Genomic DNA, 16,892 nt, shown 5'->3' on the forward strand with positions numbered 1-16,892 from the left:
TTGGATTGGATGGAGCGAAGATGAGGGATCCAGGTAAGGTGACGGTGACTGGCAAGCTCTTACCGCCCCTTAAATGCAAAGCTGCGATTGCCACAGCGGCGCCACTGCCAGAAACGGAGGGCGACAAATACACGCTACGCGCTGCGGCGCGCTCTTCAAAACAGCAATTTTAGCACGGCTCAATTGTGTCCCCACATTAAGAAAAAAATTATTACTGGTTGTGAAGTGTGTGCAGTAACTTGCCTGCCTTCCCTACAGCTGTGATTGGCGCGTTGATTGAAGTAAGGCTGGATACTGAGGTCCGTCACCTTCCGCAGCCGCGCGATCCTGACGAACGAGGATGTGGTGGGCGGCGGCGCGGAGTCGTGGTGGCGCGTGTGGCGGCACGACTTCTGGGGCACGCCGCTGCGGCACGCGGGCTCGCACGGCTCCTACCGGCCGCTGGCCGTGCTCAGCTTCCGGCTGGACGCGGCGCTGTGGCGGCTGCGGCCCGCCGGCTTCCACCTGAGCAACGTGGCGCTGCACGCCGCCGCCACCGCCGCCGTCGTGCGCTGGGCGCGCGCGCTGCTCGCCGCTGACGCCACGGTGAGTGAGCGCGCTGTACGCACACTTCGCGGTGCCTATTCTGTATCTTTCCGCCATTGTGTCGTCCGTTTCGGTACTCAAGAGCACCGAACGGTGTAGTCCCTGCATTATTCAGTAAGCATTTCGGTAGCGATACCGTTCGGGTCTGGAGAACCGAAGCGCTGTTGACGCTTCTTGTCGAGCAAGCCAATCAGAAGCACGCGGCCGCAGATTCGCGCATGCGCACTGCAGCGCGCACAGCGCCACGAACACAAAGCGGTTAGCAGACGACACAGGGGCGCTGTTCTTCCAAGTACCGAAAATTGCGTTTACGTTGCCATAACGCGTGACGCCGCATTCCATCGAGCTGACGTGCCCACCTTCATCGCCCTTGCCTCCTCCTTAGCAGTATCGGGCGCAGTATATCCATTTCCATGATTCTCAGCTCAAATGCATAAGAATTTTTACGGTTCCTCTGACCACATGTTTCCGTGCAAGCATAATAACGATAGAGTATTTGACTGCATTCTGCAGATTGTCGAAAATGCAGCATTATGTCATCGTATTCTCATTCACACTGACATCGTGTTTTGGATTTTACGGTTCTGAAAATTTGTTAGGAATAGTGTATAGTGCCACATTGTACTAATACACCTATAAAAACACCCGAAAAATGGATTCTGAGTGTTTCTGTGGTGTCACCGCCAGACACCACACTAGGTGGTAGCCTTTAAATCGGCCGCGGTCCGTTAGTATACGTCGGACCAGCGTGTCGCCACTATCAGTGATTGCAGACCGAGCGCCGCCACACGGCAGGTCTAGTCTAGAGACACTCCCTAGCACTCGCCCCAGTTTTACAGCCGACTTTTCTAACGATGGTTCACTGTCTACATACGCTCTCATTTGCAGAGACGACAGTTTAGCATAACCTTCAGCTACGTCATTTGCTACGACCTAGCAAGGCGCCATATTTAGTTACTATAATTACTATCTTCAAGAATGTGTTCTGAACAGATAATATTGTGAATCATGTACCGTCAAGACTGACGTTCATCATTAATGGATTAAAGTTAAATATCAAACTAATTACGTCCGCTTTCTGAATTCTCATTCCTTGTCATGTTCCAGACCTCACGTCAGTATAGTTCTTCCCTCCTCACGCCAGCCTGCGTGAGCTAAAACGCATGCATTTGGGCCTCCACTCGTAACACGGTGTTTGCTCTTCTGCTAACACAGAAGTTTCAAAGAATAAGAAAATAAACAGAATGTAATTATAACTCGCTCCTCGAGAGCGAGAGTAGCACACCTCCCTATACGATACTTCAACAATTTGGGTCTTAAAAACAAAGCATAAAAAACGCATTTTCGAGAGCTCCTGTTTATAACATGCATATTACGAATGAAAATGTTTCGTATATGGTGCTACAGTCTAAAAATATTGCGGCAGAAATCTTTCATCTCTGTCTACTGTGGTTGAAGATTCGATCGCAGATAAATACTTGTGACATGCAAGATTATGAAGATGACTGCTGATAGTTACATTCCCAGTAATTTGTGCTCTTAGATTCCTCTCTAACCACATATTCGGAAATCGCTACGTATTCGGAAAAAATGGTGAATTATTTCTGACAAGAAAAAATATAAAGGTCACTATCGGTTGTTTCACTCACATCAATTTCATCTCCAACAGCATCGTCGACAGGACTGACTGCGGACCTTTGGTACAGAGCCGAGTGGAGGGTCTGAGACGGTTCTGCGACCGTCCGGGCTGCAGATTCCTCAACTTGCGCCATAGTGTGGTGGGGTTTCGGGGTCCGCTGGATAGGTCAGGAGTCCACTACACGCAGCAAGCGGCTACACAGATAGCAGGGGTTGTGTGGCGCGGATTGGGCGGTTTTTTAGGTTATATGGCTTCGGGCAAGTACAGAAAGGGCAACAGCCTCAAAGGGTGCGGGGCAAAGTCAGGACATGCGGGGACCAAGCAGTAATCGGTATTGTAAACTGTCGAAGCTGCATTGGTAAGTACCGGAACTTCAAGCGCTGATAGAAAGCACCGAAGCTGAAATCGTTATAGGTACAGAAAACTGGCTGAAGTCAGAGATAAATTCTGCCGAAATTTTTACAAAGGCACAGACGGTGTTTAAAAAGGATAGATTGCATGCAACCGGTGGTGGCGTGTTTGTAGCTGTTAGTAGTAGTTTATCCTGTAGTGAAGTAGAAGTGGATAGTTCCTGTGAAATATTATGGGTGGAGGTTACACTCAACAACCGAGCTAGGTTGATAATTGACTCCTTTTACCGAACTCACGACTCAGCAGCATTAGTGGCAGAACAACTGAGAGAAAATTTGGAATACATTTGACATAAATTTTCTCAGCATATTATAGTCTTAGGTGGAGATTTCAGTTTACCAGATATAGACTGGGACACTCAGATGTTTATGACGGGTGGCAGGGACAGAGCATCGAGTGACATTATACTGACTGCACTATCCGAAAATTACCTCGAGCAATTAAACAGAGAACCGACTCGTGGAGATTGGACCTACTGATAATAAACAGACCCGAACATTTCGATTCTGTAAGTGCAGAACAGGGAATCAGTGATCATAAGGCCGTTGCAGCATCCATGAATATGGAAGTTAATAGGAATATAAAAAAAAAGGGAGGAAGGTTTATCAGTTTAGCAAGAGTAATAGAAGGCAGATTTCAGACTACCTAACAGATCAAAACGAAAATTTCTGTTCCGACACTGACAATGTTGAGTGTTTATGGAAAAAGTTTAAGCCAATTGTAAAATGCGTTTTAGACAGGTACGTGCCGAGTAAAACTGTGAGGGACGGGAAAAACCCACCGTGGTTCAACAACAAAGTTAGAAAACTACTGCGAAAGCAAAGAGAGCTATACTCCAAGCTTAAACGCAGCCAAAACCTCTCAGACAAACAGAATCTAAAGGATGTCAAAGTTAGGGTTGGGAGGGTTATGCGTGAAGCGTTCAGTGAATTCGAAAGTAAAATTCTATGTACCGACTTGTCAGAAAATCCTAGGAAGTTCTGGTCTTACGTTAAATCAGTAAGTGGCTCGAAACAGCATATCTAGACACTCCGGGATGATGATGGCATTGAAACAGAGGATGACACACGTAAAGCTGAAATACTAAACACCTTTTTCCAAAGCTGTTTCACCGAGGAAGACCGAACTGCAGTTCCTTCTCTAAATACTCGCACAAACGAAAAAATGGCTGACATCGAAATAAGTGTCCAAGGAATAGAAAAGCAACTGGAATCACTGAACACAGGAAAGTCCACTGGACCTGACGGGATACCAGTTCGATTCTACACAGAGTACTCGAAAGAACTTGCCCCCCTTCTAACAGCCGTCAACCGCAAGTCTCTAGAGGAACGGAAGGTTCCAAATGATTGGAAAAGAGCACAGGTAGTCCCAGTCTTCAAGAAGGGTCGTTGAGCAGATGCGCAAAACTATAGACCTATATCTCTGATGTCGATCTGTTGTAGAATTTTAGAACATGTTTTTGCTCGAGTATCATGTCTTTTTTGGAAACCCAGAATCTACTCTGTAGAAATCAACATCGATTCCGGAGAAAGCGATCGTGAGAGGCCCAACTCACTTTATTTGTTCATGAGACCCAGAAAATATTAGATACAGGCTCCCAGGCAGAGGCTATTTTCCTTGATTTCCGGAAGGCGATCGGTACAGTTCCGCACTGTCGCCTGATACGGAATATCAGAGCAGCTGTGTGGCTGGATTGAAGAGTTTTTAGCAAACAGAACACAGCATGTTGTTATCAATGTAGAGACGTCTACAGACGTTAAAGTAACCTCTTGCGTGACACAGGGGAGTGTTATGGGACCATTGCTTTTCACAATATATATAAATGACCTAGTAGATAATGTTGGAAGTTCCATGGGGCTTTTCGCGGATGATGCTGTAGTATACAGAGAAGTTGCAGCATTAGAAAATTGTAGCGAAATGCAGGAAGATCTGCAGCGGATAGGCACTTGGTGCAGGGAGTGGCAAGTGACCCTTGACATAGACAAATGTAATGTATTTCGAATACATAGAAAGAAGGATCCTTTATTGTATGATTAAATGATAGCGGAACAAACACTGGTAGCAATTACTTCTGTAAAATATTGGGGAGTATACGTGCGGAACGATTTGAAGTGGAATGATCATATAAAATTAATTGTTGGTAAGGCGGGTACCGGGTTGAGATTCATTGGAAGAGTCCTTAGAAAATGTAGTCCATCAACAAAGGAGGTGGCTTACAAAACACTCGTTCGACCTATACTTGAGTATTGCTCATCTGTGTGGGATCCGTACCAGGTCGTGTTGACGGAGGAGATAGAGAAGGTCCAAAGAAGATCGGTGCGTTTCGTCACAGGGTTATTTGGTAACCGTGATAGCGTTACGGAGATGTTTAGTGAACTCAAGTGACAGACTCTGCAAGAGAGGCGCTCTGCATCGAGGTGTAGCTTGCTGCCCAGGTTTCGAGAGGGGGCGTTTTTGGATGAGGTATCGAATATATTGCTTCCCCCTACTTATACCCCCCGAAGAGATCACGAATGTAAAATTAGAGATTCGAGAGCGCACGGAGGCTTTCAGACAGTCGTTCTTCACGCGAATCATACGCGACTGGAACAGAAAAGGGAGGTATTGACAGTGGCACGTAAAGTGCCCTCCGTCACACACCGTTGGGTGGCTTGCCGAGTATAAGTGTAGATGTAGATGTAGATGTAGAATAACAATGTCTCAGAACGTGTTGCATATATGAAATGGAAAAAAAAATTTTTGCTTCCAGCCAAGCGCAAACACTGTCCCTTTCGTATCGCATTCCCGCGCCCTAACCACTTGGCCACGCCAAACAACAGACAAACTTAGCGCAATCCTTGTGTTATTGTATTGTGGAGCGAAGGCTGACTTCGTTGCCAAACAGTGCTGCGTAGTTCATAAATGCGTGATAGTTTGGAAGGTTTCCAATATCAGGCTTCACATAATTGTTTTTCATTGTTACCTGAAAGTTGTAAACAGTTTTCGATAGTTACTAACTAACCTATTTTAGGAAAAAGTAGACAAAGGCACTAAGAACGTCAGTTCACACTCATGTAATATACGTAAGCAGTGCCGATGTCTTGATATTTAATTATCTTTGAACTATTATTTGCATAAAAATAACACGTATTTTGAGAGAATATTGACCGAAAACTTTTTTTATGTAATCATTCACAGTAACCTAACCAAAGGAAAATAGTCTATTATGAACTCACTTTCTAACCGGATGCGTCCTCTGGTGATTTTTTAGTAACAAAATCACTAAATCCAAATCTAAAACCCCTAAAGATGTTTAAAATAACAAATAGTAAGTGTACATAAACCACTGCTCACCAGTCGATAGGGCCAGACTGAAATCCAAAACCTCTCGGCACAATTGTCGTAAAATTGGTGGGTGGACCATTCGGTAACAAGTCTTAGAAGCTTACTGAATAGGATATTTCGATAAAGAACCGAAAATGACGTCACTATCGAGACTAACGATACAGTATAGGGCCACAGGGACGGCCAAGGTTTCCTCGCGAGTCGTGCAGTGGCACTGGTGCCACAGCTCTTTCCCCCCACCACCACCCCCCTCCGCCCCCCCTCCCCCACCCCACCACGCAAGGCTGTTTGAATGTGAGGAGGGTAAGCGGGGAAACAGTAAACCAGCTACATTTAAATGGCACTGCCGTCGCACTGCATACGACATATTCCTCAACAACATAGGTCACGAAAAACCAAATTTTCAGTGTTATTTTCAATAATTTTCTCGGTCTGAAGACGTGATACAGTTTTTATATGGTGCAGACTGTCGCCATATAGACAGCCACAGACAATTTCACCGATTTTAGCACTCACGTTGCCACATAATTCTTACTTATTTACTTTCATAATCGAAAAATGCCTTTGACACACATATGTTAATCGAAATATTTTATCTCAAACACAACGTCAATGTAGTGTCCTTGTCCCACTGTAGAGTCTTGTACTGTAGGAAGCAAGAGAGAGGATGTTATTTTGGGGGGTTGGTGTCCTCTTTCTACAACAGAAATGCACTCAAGGTTTCACATGCTTCTCTTTTCACACAAAGAAACAGCTACTACTTAACTCTAATAGAGTCCATGTGGTGTGGCACAAGCTCGTCCATAATGGTGCTCTTGCAGACAGTATCGGTAGTCTTGCTATTACAAACATTAGTCTCGGCTAGTCTCGATCTGGTCGCTGCGGTAAGTGACGGCGTATACAGGGTGGCCCACTGATCATGACCGGGCGAAATATCTCAGGAAATAAGCATCAAACGAAAAAAATACAAAGAACGAAACTTGTCTAGCTTGAAGGGGGAAACCAGATGCAGCTATGGTTGGCCTGCTAAATTTCGCTACCATAAGTCAGACGGATATCAACTGCGTTTTTCAAATGGTTCAAATGGCTCTGAGCACTATGGGACTCAACTGCTGTGGTCATTAGTCCCCTAGAACTTAGAACTACTTAAACCTAACTAACCTAAGGACATCACACACATCCATGCCCGAGGCAGGATTCGAACCTGCGACCGTAGCAGTCGCACGGTTCCGGACTGCGCGCCTAGAACCGCGAGACCACCGCGGCCGGCTGCGTTTTTAAAAATAGGAACCCCCATTTTCTATTACATATTGGTGTAGTACGTAAAGAAATATGAATGTTTTAGTTGGACGACTTTTTTCGCTTTGTGATAGATGGCGCTGTAATAATCACAAACATATAGCTCACAATTTTAGACGAACAGCTGGTAACAGGTAGCTTTTTTAAATTAAAATACAGAACGTAGGTACGTTTGAACATTTTATTTCGGTTGTTCCAATGTGATACATGTACCTTTGTGAACTTATCATTCCTGAGAACGCATGCTGTTACAGCGTGATTACCTGTAAATACCACATTAATGCGATAAATGCATAAAATTGTGTCCGTCAGCCTCAATGCATTTGGCAATACGTGTAACGACATTCCTCTCAACAGCGAGTAGTTCGCCTTCCGTAATGTTCGCATATGCATTGACAATGCGCTGACTCACTTTGTCAGGCGTTGTCGGTGGATCACGATAGCAAATATCCTTCAACTTTTCCCACAGAATGAAATCCGGGGATGTCAAGTCCGGTGAACGTGCGGGCCATGGTACAGTGCTTCGACGACCAATCCACCTGTCATGAAATATGTTATCCAATACCGCTTCAACCACACACGAGCTATGTGCCGGCTACCCATCATGTAGGAAGTACATCGCAATTCCGTAATGCAGTGAAACATCTTGTAGTAACATCGGTAGAAAATTACGTAGGAAATCAGCATACATTGCACCTTTTAGATTGCCTTCGATAAAATGGGGGCCAATTATCCTTCCTCCCATAATGCCGCACCATATATTAAGCCGCCAAGGTCGCTGATCTTCCACTTGTCGCAGCCATCGTGGATTTTCCGTTGCCCAATAGCGTATATTATGCCGGTTTACGTTACCGCTGTTGGTGAATGACGCTTCGTCGCTAAATAGAACGCATGCAAATAATCTGTCACCGTCCCATAATTTCTCATGTGCCCAGTGGCAGAACTGTACACGACGTTCAAAGTCGTCGCCATGCAGTTCCTGGTGCATAGAAATATGGTACGGGTGCAATCGATGTTGATGTAGCATTCTCAACACCGACGTTTTTGAGATTCTCGATTCTCGCGCATATTGTCTGCTACTGATGTGTCGATTAGCCGCGACAGCAGCTAAAACACGTACCTGGGCATCATTATTTGTTGCAGGTCGTGGTTGACGTTTCTCATGTGGCTGAACACTTCCTGTTTCCTTAAATAACGTAAGTATCCACCGAACGGTCCAGACACTTGGATGGTGTCGTCCTGGATATCCGAGCAGCATACATACCACACGTCCGTTGGGCATTTTGATCACAATAGCCATACATCAACACGATACCGTCTTTCCGCAATTGGTAAACGGTCCATTTTAACACGGGTTATGTATCACGAAGCAAAAACCGTCCACGCTGGTGGAATGTTACGTGATACCACATACTTATACGTTTGTAACTATTACAGCACCATCTATCACAAAGCGAAAAAAGTGGCCCAACTAAAACATTCATATAATTGCGTAGGCTTCCGCGGCCAGAGTCAGTCGGCATAAAAGTTTTCTGGGTATGGTACCGCGTCATAATGTGAAAACTACTGCTGCTGGAGAAAAGCCAACGTTTCGGCCACGATTGCAGCGGCCTTCTTCTGTGTCTAATGACATTCATATTTCATTACGTACTACACGAATATGTAACAGAAAATGGGGTTTCCTATTTTAAAAAACGCAGTTGATATCCGTTTGCCCTATGGCAGCGCGATCTATCGGGCCAACCACAGCGCCATCTGGTATCGCCCTTCAAGCTAGACGAGTTTCGTTCTTTGTAGTTTTTTCGTTTGATGCTTATTTCGTGAGATATTTGGTCCGGTCACTAACAATGTACAACCCTGTATTCATTCTGTATAGAGGGTGTTGGCGGTTTGTTGCTTGTCAGCGTTTGTCTGGCCTCTCACAAGATAGCCGCGCTTGATCCAGGGGTAGTATCGATCTTCGCGCTAGATCATTCCCAACCGGTGCGCTGGCGATACTTACACCAGCACAGAAAATAATTGAGACGCGCTGGACAGTTTGAAGCAAAAAGAATTTGTCTTTTAGATGTATATTACACTAAAGAACAGTATCTCGCATCTGTACATGTGCAGGGCTGCTTTCAATTGAACTGGCAACCCGTCTTGTAAACAGCTGGAAAACAGATGTGAGACTGGCAGTGTCATCATAAAATTTATAAAACCATCCTTGTAATTCGTTCAAGACCAGAATGAATTGTTCAAAATTTGCGTTGTCTTTAAAGTCAGTGAGCTTAGATAAATGGACAGTGTTTTTGTCAGGCGATTTTCCTTCCAAATGTATCCACATCCAATCAGATATTAATTGTTCCTCACTTTTTAATATCGTGCTATGGTTAGTGTGCGGTCGAGTTCACATACCACTTAAAATGTGTGGTCTACAGTCCATTCCAGATGTTCTAATTTTCTTTTCTGTTTTCCTTCTTCCATCAAAACTTGAGTTATACCGGTTTTCAATCGAAAAATCATTCCAGGCATGTTCCTTGACTTAACCAACGAACGTTGCAGTAATATGTGAAGTGCCCATACTCTTCTTCAAGTTTAATCGAAAATTGTTGCTATTGTCAGCGGAATAATGGTTGCAACTTCAGAAGACTTACTACTCGTACCTCCAAGTTCATCATGTACTCCATGCCTGCAAACTTACCACAAAGTGCTTCTTGATGCACAGAGAAATAGATCCCATCCATCGGTCATTATAATTTTTGCTCTTTCATCATCAACTAAATCTTTAAATTATTTCTGCATTGTTATGTAATGTTGTACCTTAGCAGATTTGCCGCACCCTCGATTATGCGACTGCATAATATATATTAAGAATTTTAATCCTTCTATTCCGGCATTTCCATTCATTTTGAAAGGCTTATGATGACAGATTGCTAGAAGTGCCTATATTTGTACAAACTTCCTTTATAATATCAACAAATAGAGAAGGATAAACAGCGTGGCATCACTATTCTGCCGAATTGAAGAATGTAGTATTGAACAAAAAAAAAAAAAAATGCTGCACCACAATGTCGCACAATACGCACAATATCGAGTACTTCTTAGCAGGTACGAGCAAAGCCGAGGCAGCAACCTGTGGGTGGCGGACTCTGTAATGCCTGAAAAACGACCACATTTGCCTGGTCTTTATTTTTATTCGTTTCCTGAGAAAAAACAAATCACTCTAGAATATACGAGAACATTTTTAAAATGAACGTTAAAAACTGTTAGCAATGGTTGCTCAGAGATGCTGTAGAATGCTCGACTTTTAAGTACTTCCTTTCAGTTCATCACTGATAGGATCTCCTATGTCAGGTTTCGGAATCCTGCTAAATCTTAGTTAACACGCTAAAATTCCACTTAATGCACTCCTGGAAATTGAAATAAGAACACCGTGAATTCATTGTCCCAGGAAGGGGAAACTTTATTGACACATTCCTGGGGTCAGATACATCACATGATCACACAGACAGAACCACAGGCACATAGACAGAGGCAACAGAGCATGCACAATGTCGGCACTAGTACAGTGTATATCCACCTTTCGCAGCAATGCAGGCTGCTATTCTCCCATGGAGACGATCGTAGAGATGCTGGATGTAGTCCTGTGGAACGGTTTGCCATGCCATTTCCACCTGGTGCCTCAGTTGGACCAGCGTTCGTGCTGGACGTGCAGACCGCGTGAGACGACGCTTCATCCAGTCCCAAACATGCTCAATGGGGGACAGATCCGGAGATCTTGTTGACCAGGGTAGTTGACTTACACCTTCTAGAGCACGTTGGGTGGCACGGGATACATGCGGACGTGCATTGTCCTGTTGGAACAGCAAGTTCCCTTGCCGGTCTAGGAATGGTAGAACGATGGGTTCAATGACGGTTTGGATGTACCGTGCACTATTTAGTGTCCCCTCGACGATCATCAGAGGTGTATGGCCAGTGTAGGAGATCGCTCCCCACACCATGATGCCGGGTGTTGGCCCTGTGTGCCTCGGTCGTATGCAGTCCTGATTGTGGCGCTCACCTGCACGGCGCCAAACACGCATACGACCATCATTTGCACCAAGGCAGAAGCGACACTCATCGCTGAAGACGACACGTCTCCATTCGTCCCTCCATTCACGCCTGTCGCGACACCACTGGAGGCGGGCTGCACGATGTTGGGGCGTGAGCGGAAGACGGCCTAACGGTGTGCGGGACCGTAGCCCAGCTTCATGGAGACGGTTGATAATGGTCCTTGCCGATACCCCAGGAGTAACAGTGTCCCTCATTTGCTGGGAAGTGGCGGTGCGGTCCCCTACAGCACTGCGTAGGATCCTACGGTCTTGGCGTGCATCCGTGCGTCGCTGCGGTCCGGTCCCAGGTCGACGGGCACGTGCACCTTCCGCCGACCACTGGCGACAACATCGATGTACTGTGGAGACCTCACGCCCCACGTGTTGAGCAATTCGGCGGTACTTCCACCCGGCCTCCCGCATGCCCACTATACGCCCTCGCTCAAAGTCCGTCAACTGCACATACGGTTCACGTCCACGCTGTCGCGGCATGCTACCAGTGTTAAAGACTGCGATGGAGCTCCGTATGCCACGGCAAACTGGCTGACACTGACGGCGGGGGTGCACAAATGCTGCGCAGCTAGCGCCATTCGTCGGCCAACACCGCGGTTCCTGGTGTGTCCGCTGTGCCGTGCGTGTGATCATTGCTTGTACAGCCCTCTCGCAGTGTCCGGAGCAAGTATGGTGGGTCTGACACACCGGTGTCAATGTGTTCTTTTTTCCATTTCCAGGAGTGTATATTGTTCGGTACCGTAAGCGTTTAACTATCACTTAAATTTCTTTCACTTTCTATCACTTTCTCTTCATCTTGATGTGCTCTGACCGATTTCCAAAAGCATACCGACAAATGCGCCTCGCCCTGATCTATACACCGTCCTTGAAAAAGTTCTGAGACTATTCTCATTTCCGAGGTGTAAGTGAAGTCAGTGCTGTAACTACTAAAGTTATGCGTTCCATCAGTTGTGAACAGGCAGATTCAAGCAGTGGGTGTTTGGTCGTGGTGTGCAACGTCGCTGTGTCAAGTCTAAATGGAGCAACATCTCTAAACCAGTATGTTCTCCAGAATGCTTTGAACGAGAGAAAAGTGCGTGCAAAATTTATCTTGCACTCTTTGACTTCAGAACAAAAACAACGACGCCTGGACGCGTATAGCAAATTCACTAAAACGCAAATGGGGATAATTTTTCTCTGGAAAATCGTCAGTGATCATAAGCAGTTTTATAAATAGTAGCCTAACAGAAAAAATTATCGGGTTCCATAAATTCACATGAAGGATCAAGGCTTTGACGACATAACCGACATTCGAGCCATTGTGAGGCGCAATTTGAAGAACTGTGCAAGGAAGGATTTTTCTGGAGGTTTCACATGGTTATACGGAAGTATAAAATGTTGAAACACGTGAGGCAATACTGACCCTAAGACTTAACTTGGAAAATAGATTAAGGAAAGGAAAACCTACGTTTGTAGCATTTGTAGACTTAGAAAAAACTTTTGACAATGTTGACTGGAATACTCTCTTTCAAATTCTGAATTTAGTAGCGGTAAAATACAGGGAGTGAAAGGCTATTTACGATTTGTACAGAAACCAGATGGCAGTTACAAGAGTCGAGGGGCATGAAAGGGAAGCAGCGGTTGGGAAGGGAGTGAGACAGGGTTGTAGCATATCCCCGATGTTATTCAATCTGTATATTGAGCAAGCAATAAAGGAAACAAAAGAAAAATTCGGAGTAGGAATCAAAATCCATGGAGAAGAAATAAAAACTTTGAGGTTCACCGATGACATTGTAATTCTGTCAGAGACAGCAAAGGACCTAGAAGAACAGTTGAACGCAAAGGACAGTGTCTTGAAATTAGGATATAAGATGAACATCAACAAGAGCAAAACGAGGATAATGGAATGTAGTCGAATTAAATCGGGTGATGCTACAGGAATTAGATTAGGAAATGAAACGCTTAAAGTAGTATATGAGTTTGCTATTTGGGGAGCAAAATAACTGATGATGGTCGAAGTAGATAGGATATAAAATGTAGACTGACAATGGAAAGGAATGCGTTTCTGAAGAAGAGAAATTTGTTAACATCGAGTATAGATTTAAGTGTCAGGAAGATATTTCTGAAAGTATTTGTATGGAGTGTAGCCATGTATGGAAGTGAAAAGTGGACGTTAAATTGTTTAGACAAGAAGAGAACAGAAGCTTTCGATATATGGTGCTACAGAAAGATGCTGAAGATTAGATGGTTAGATAACATAACTAATGGGGAGATAGTCAATAGAACTGGAGAGAAGAGCAATTTGTGGCACAAGTTGACTAGAAGAAGGGATCGGTTAGTAGGGCATACTCTGAGGCGTCAATGGATCACCAATTTATTATTGGAGGGCAGCATGGAGGTTTAAAAGACCGGCCGGAGTGGCCGAGCGGTTCTAGGAGCTACAGTCTGGAACGACGCGACCGCTACGGTCGCACGTTCTAATCCTGCCTTTGGCATGGATGTATGCTATGACCTTACGTTAGTGATGTTTAAGTAGTTCTAAGTCTAGGGGACTAATGACCTCAAAAGTTAACTCCCTTAGTGCTCAGAGCCATGTGAACGATTTGAACCATTTTGAGGGTTGAAATCGTAGAGGGAGACCAAGAGATGAATATGTTAAACAGATTCAGAATGATGTAGGTTGTAGAAGGTACTGGGAGGTGAAGAAGCTTGCACAGCAAAGTGTAGCATGGAGAGCTGCATTAAACCAGTCTCTGGACTGGAGACCACAACAACAACAACAAAAACAATACGGAAGTTCTTTACGTCTCAGTCAAGAAGGGGGAGACAATGTAGGGCACCTGAAGTATTAAAATCACAACATTAACTTCTCCTTAATTTGCTAGTAATCGGGTCTCGAAAGTTTTTTCACTGAATGTTGTCGACACTTTTCTCTACTCGGGTATGTTCCCACCACAACACGATGATGGAACATTCGAGATCCCGAACATTCTGGAAGATTCTATAACTTGCTTGAACCTTATTCCATTTGCTATCTCTTTCACATTTCCTTGATCCACTCTAATCGATTTAGATGCGTTTCGTTATCGCCCACTTACACCCTTCTCAGCTGAAACACATCATCTTCACATGAGGACAATTGTACATTTGAGAACATTCTAGAACATTATAGAACATTCTGTAACTTTTTAGAAGATTCTGAATCGTTCCGTAACATTCTCCAACTCTTTGGAAGGTTCTAGAAGAATTTGACCAGTCTCGGCCACGTCAGCAGTCGATTCTCAGCTGTTTCACCAACCTCGCAGCACAAATTCATTGGTACGATACCCTGTGTTGACACAAACATTCGAAACTAACTCGCCATATCTGAACCGAAACCTTCTTCATAGATGGGACGATGGAGGGTTCTAATTACAATTGGTGGTGGAAATGTTCTCTTTTTAGAAATTTTGTATGGCTGTGGTTCCTACACGAATGAAATACTAATTAGAATAATAAAAGCACAAACTAATCCATCACAATTCGTATATACGTTGTAGTAGAACAAAAGAATGAAGGATAGCAATTGCAATAGTCGTCTAGAAAAGTTGCCATTTGTGAACAACCATTGTCTTGCTGAAACATGCCACCACAATATCGTAGCTTGTGCATAAAACATGAGAATGCAGGCTAACCGTACGTACAGTTGTGGCGTCAGAGTTCCCTCAAGCACTACCAGCAGTGACGTAAAGTTGTACTCGATGGTTCCCCAAAAAACGCCGCTGTGCGTCTCCGAAACATTGGGAGGATAGAATGTCTGGGGCAGTGCAGGTCCGTGATTCATCGCCGGTCACAATGCAAGGCCATTCATTGGCAGTCCATGAATTCTGATCGGCACCACTACAGATGGAGTCGTTTGTACTGTTCCAGAGCCAGGCAGGGCATTGGATTTGGGCAGTCAAAAATGATTCAAATGGTTCTGAGCATTATGGGACTTGACGTTTGAGGTCATCAGTCCCCTAGAACTTAGAATTACTTAAACCTAACTAACCTAAGGACACCACACACATCCATGCCCGAGGCAGGATTCGAACCTGCGACCGTAGCGATCGCGCGGTTCCAAACTGAAGCTCCTAGAATCGCTCGGCCACTGCGGCCGGCTTGGGCAGTCCGTGAAGCAATGTTACAGTGCTGCAGTGGTGTAATGGAAAGCATTCCTGCTTGATAAGGAAGGAAACCCGTTTGCCTTGGGGTGGTAACCACATGGTTCTGATAGGACGATAATTCCCTATTTCGGCTGCTGCCAGTCTCCGACGAATGGTGCGGGGTGACACAGAATGTTGCGGAGAATCCATTACTTGTTCTCGGTTGGTAGAGGCATATGTGAAGGTGTTACGACGTGCTTGATGCACAGTATTGTGGTACTTCATTGCGATGGTCAGGTATTGTTCATTGGAACATTTGAAACTCATGTCAGTTGCTGATAACGCTATCTCACACAAGAACGTGGAATCTCCCTGTCCTTCACAGTGATCACTCAACATCTGACGCTGTTCACGACTCATGTACAGGGTGGTATTTAGGTCCCGAAGAGTTTGTAAGAAATAACGCACACATTTATGTAGTACATAATCGTGATCCATTTTCGGGATAGCGTGAGCCGGGCGAAGTGGCCGAGCGGTTCTAGGCGCTACTGTCTGGAACAGCGCGACCGCTACGGTCGCAGGTTCAAATCCTGCCTCGGGCATGGATGTGTGTGATATTCCTAGGTTTGTTAGGTTTAAGTAGTTCTAAGTTCTAGGTGACTAATGACTACAGATGTTAAGTCCCATAGCGCTCAGATCCTTTTGAACCGTTTGGGATAGGTTGAGCCTGTCGTGGACGTGCAACACGAGTGCATTCGGAAATTTCACACCCAAACACCAACAAGAGCAAACATTTGCTTGCTTGTTGCTTGTCAGTAATTAAAAATAAAGAAAAGGCAAACGATGGCTCTGAATCACTCTCCGGGAGACCTCCTGTACCACAGGAGACTGATCAGAGGGTCAGAGAAGCAAACGAAAGAACTGCGAAGCATCAACACTTCGTTTAAGCAACGAGTTGGATTTGCCAAAATCAACAATTTTGAAAGTTTTGCACGCTTCGTTAAAGAAAAAAAAAAATGTTTGAAATGGCTCAGAGTGCTATGGGACTTAATTTATGAGGTCATCAGTCCCCTAGAACTTAGAACTACTTAAAAGTAACTAACCTAAGACCATCACACACATCCATGCCCGAGGCAGGGTTCGAACATGCGACCGTAGCGGTCGCGCGGTTGCAAACTGTAGCGCCGTAGAACCGCTCGGCCATTCGGCTGGCTGCGATACAGAAAAAAAAGCGAACCACATTCGGATGTTTCACAAGTTAGGCCACGAAGATTACGCAGCTGGCTAAGCAGAGTGTTACGATGTGAGAAATCAAAGACTGTAAAGTTGCGCAGGTCACACCAATATTCAAGAAAGGCAATAGGAGTAATCCACTAAATTACAGGTCCATATTATTAACGTGGTTATGCAGCAGGATTTTGGAACATATGAATTACCTCGCAGAGA

At 44.9% G+C, this 16,892-nt stretch overlaps 1 protein-coding gene across 1 annotated transcript in view; it reads left to right on the plus strand.

The window, feature by feature from the left end:
* LOC126281582 (protein O-mannosyl-transferase TMTC2-like) overlaps positions 1 to 16,892 on the plus strand; it is a 698,078-nt gene that overhangs the window by 183,439 nt on the left and 497,747 nt on the right. Inside the window, exon 2 of the mRNA XM_049980663.1 lies at positions 318 to 585. Within this exon, the coding sequence (XP_049836620.1) occupies positions 318 to 585 (268 nt within the window). The remainder of the gene's footprint in view (positions 1 to 317; positions 586 to 16,892) is intronic.

This window comes from Schistocerca gregaria, chromosome 7 (genome assembly GCF_023897955.1).
Source record: "Schistocerca gregaria isolate iqSchGreg1 chromosome 7, iqSchGreg1.2, whole genome shotgun sequence".
In the NCBI taxonomy this organism is placed as follows: domain Eukaryota; kingdom Metazoa; phylum Arthropoda; class Insecta; order Orthoptera; family Acrididae; genus Schistocerca; species Schistocerca gregaria.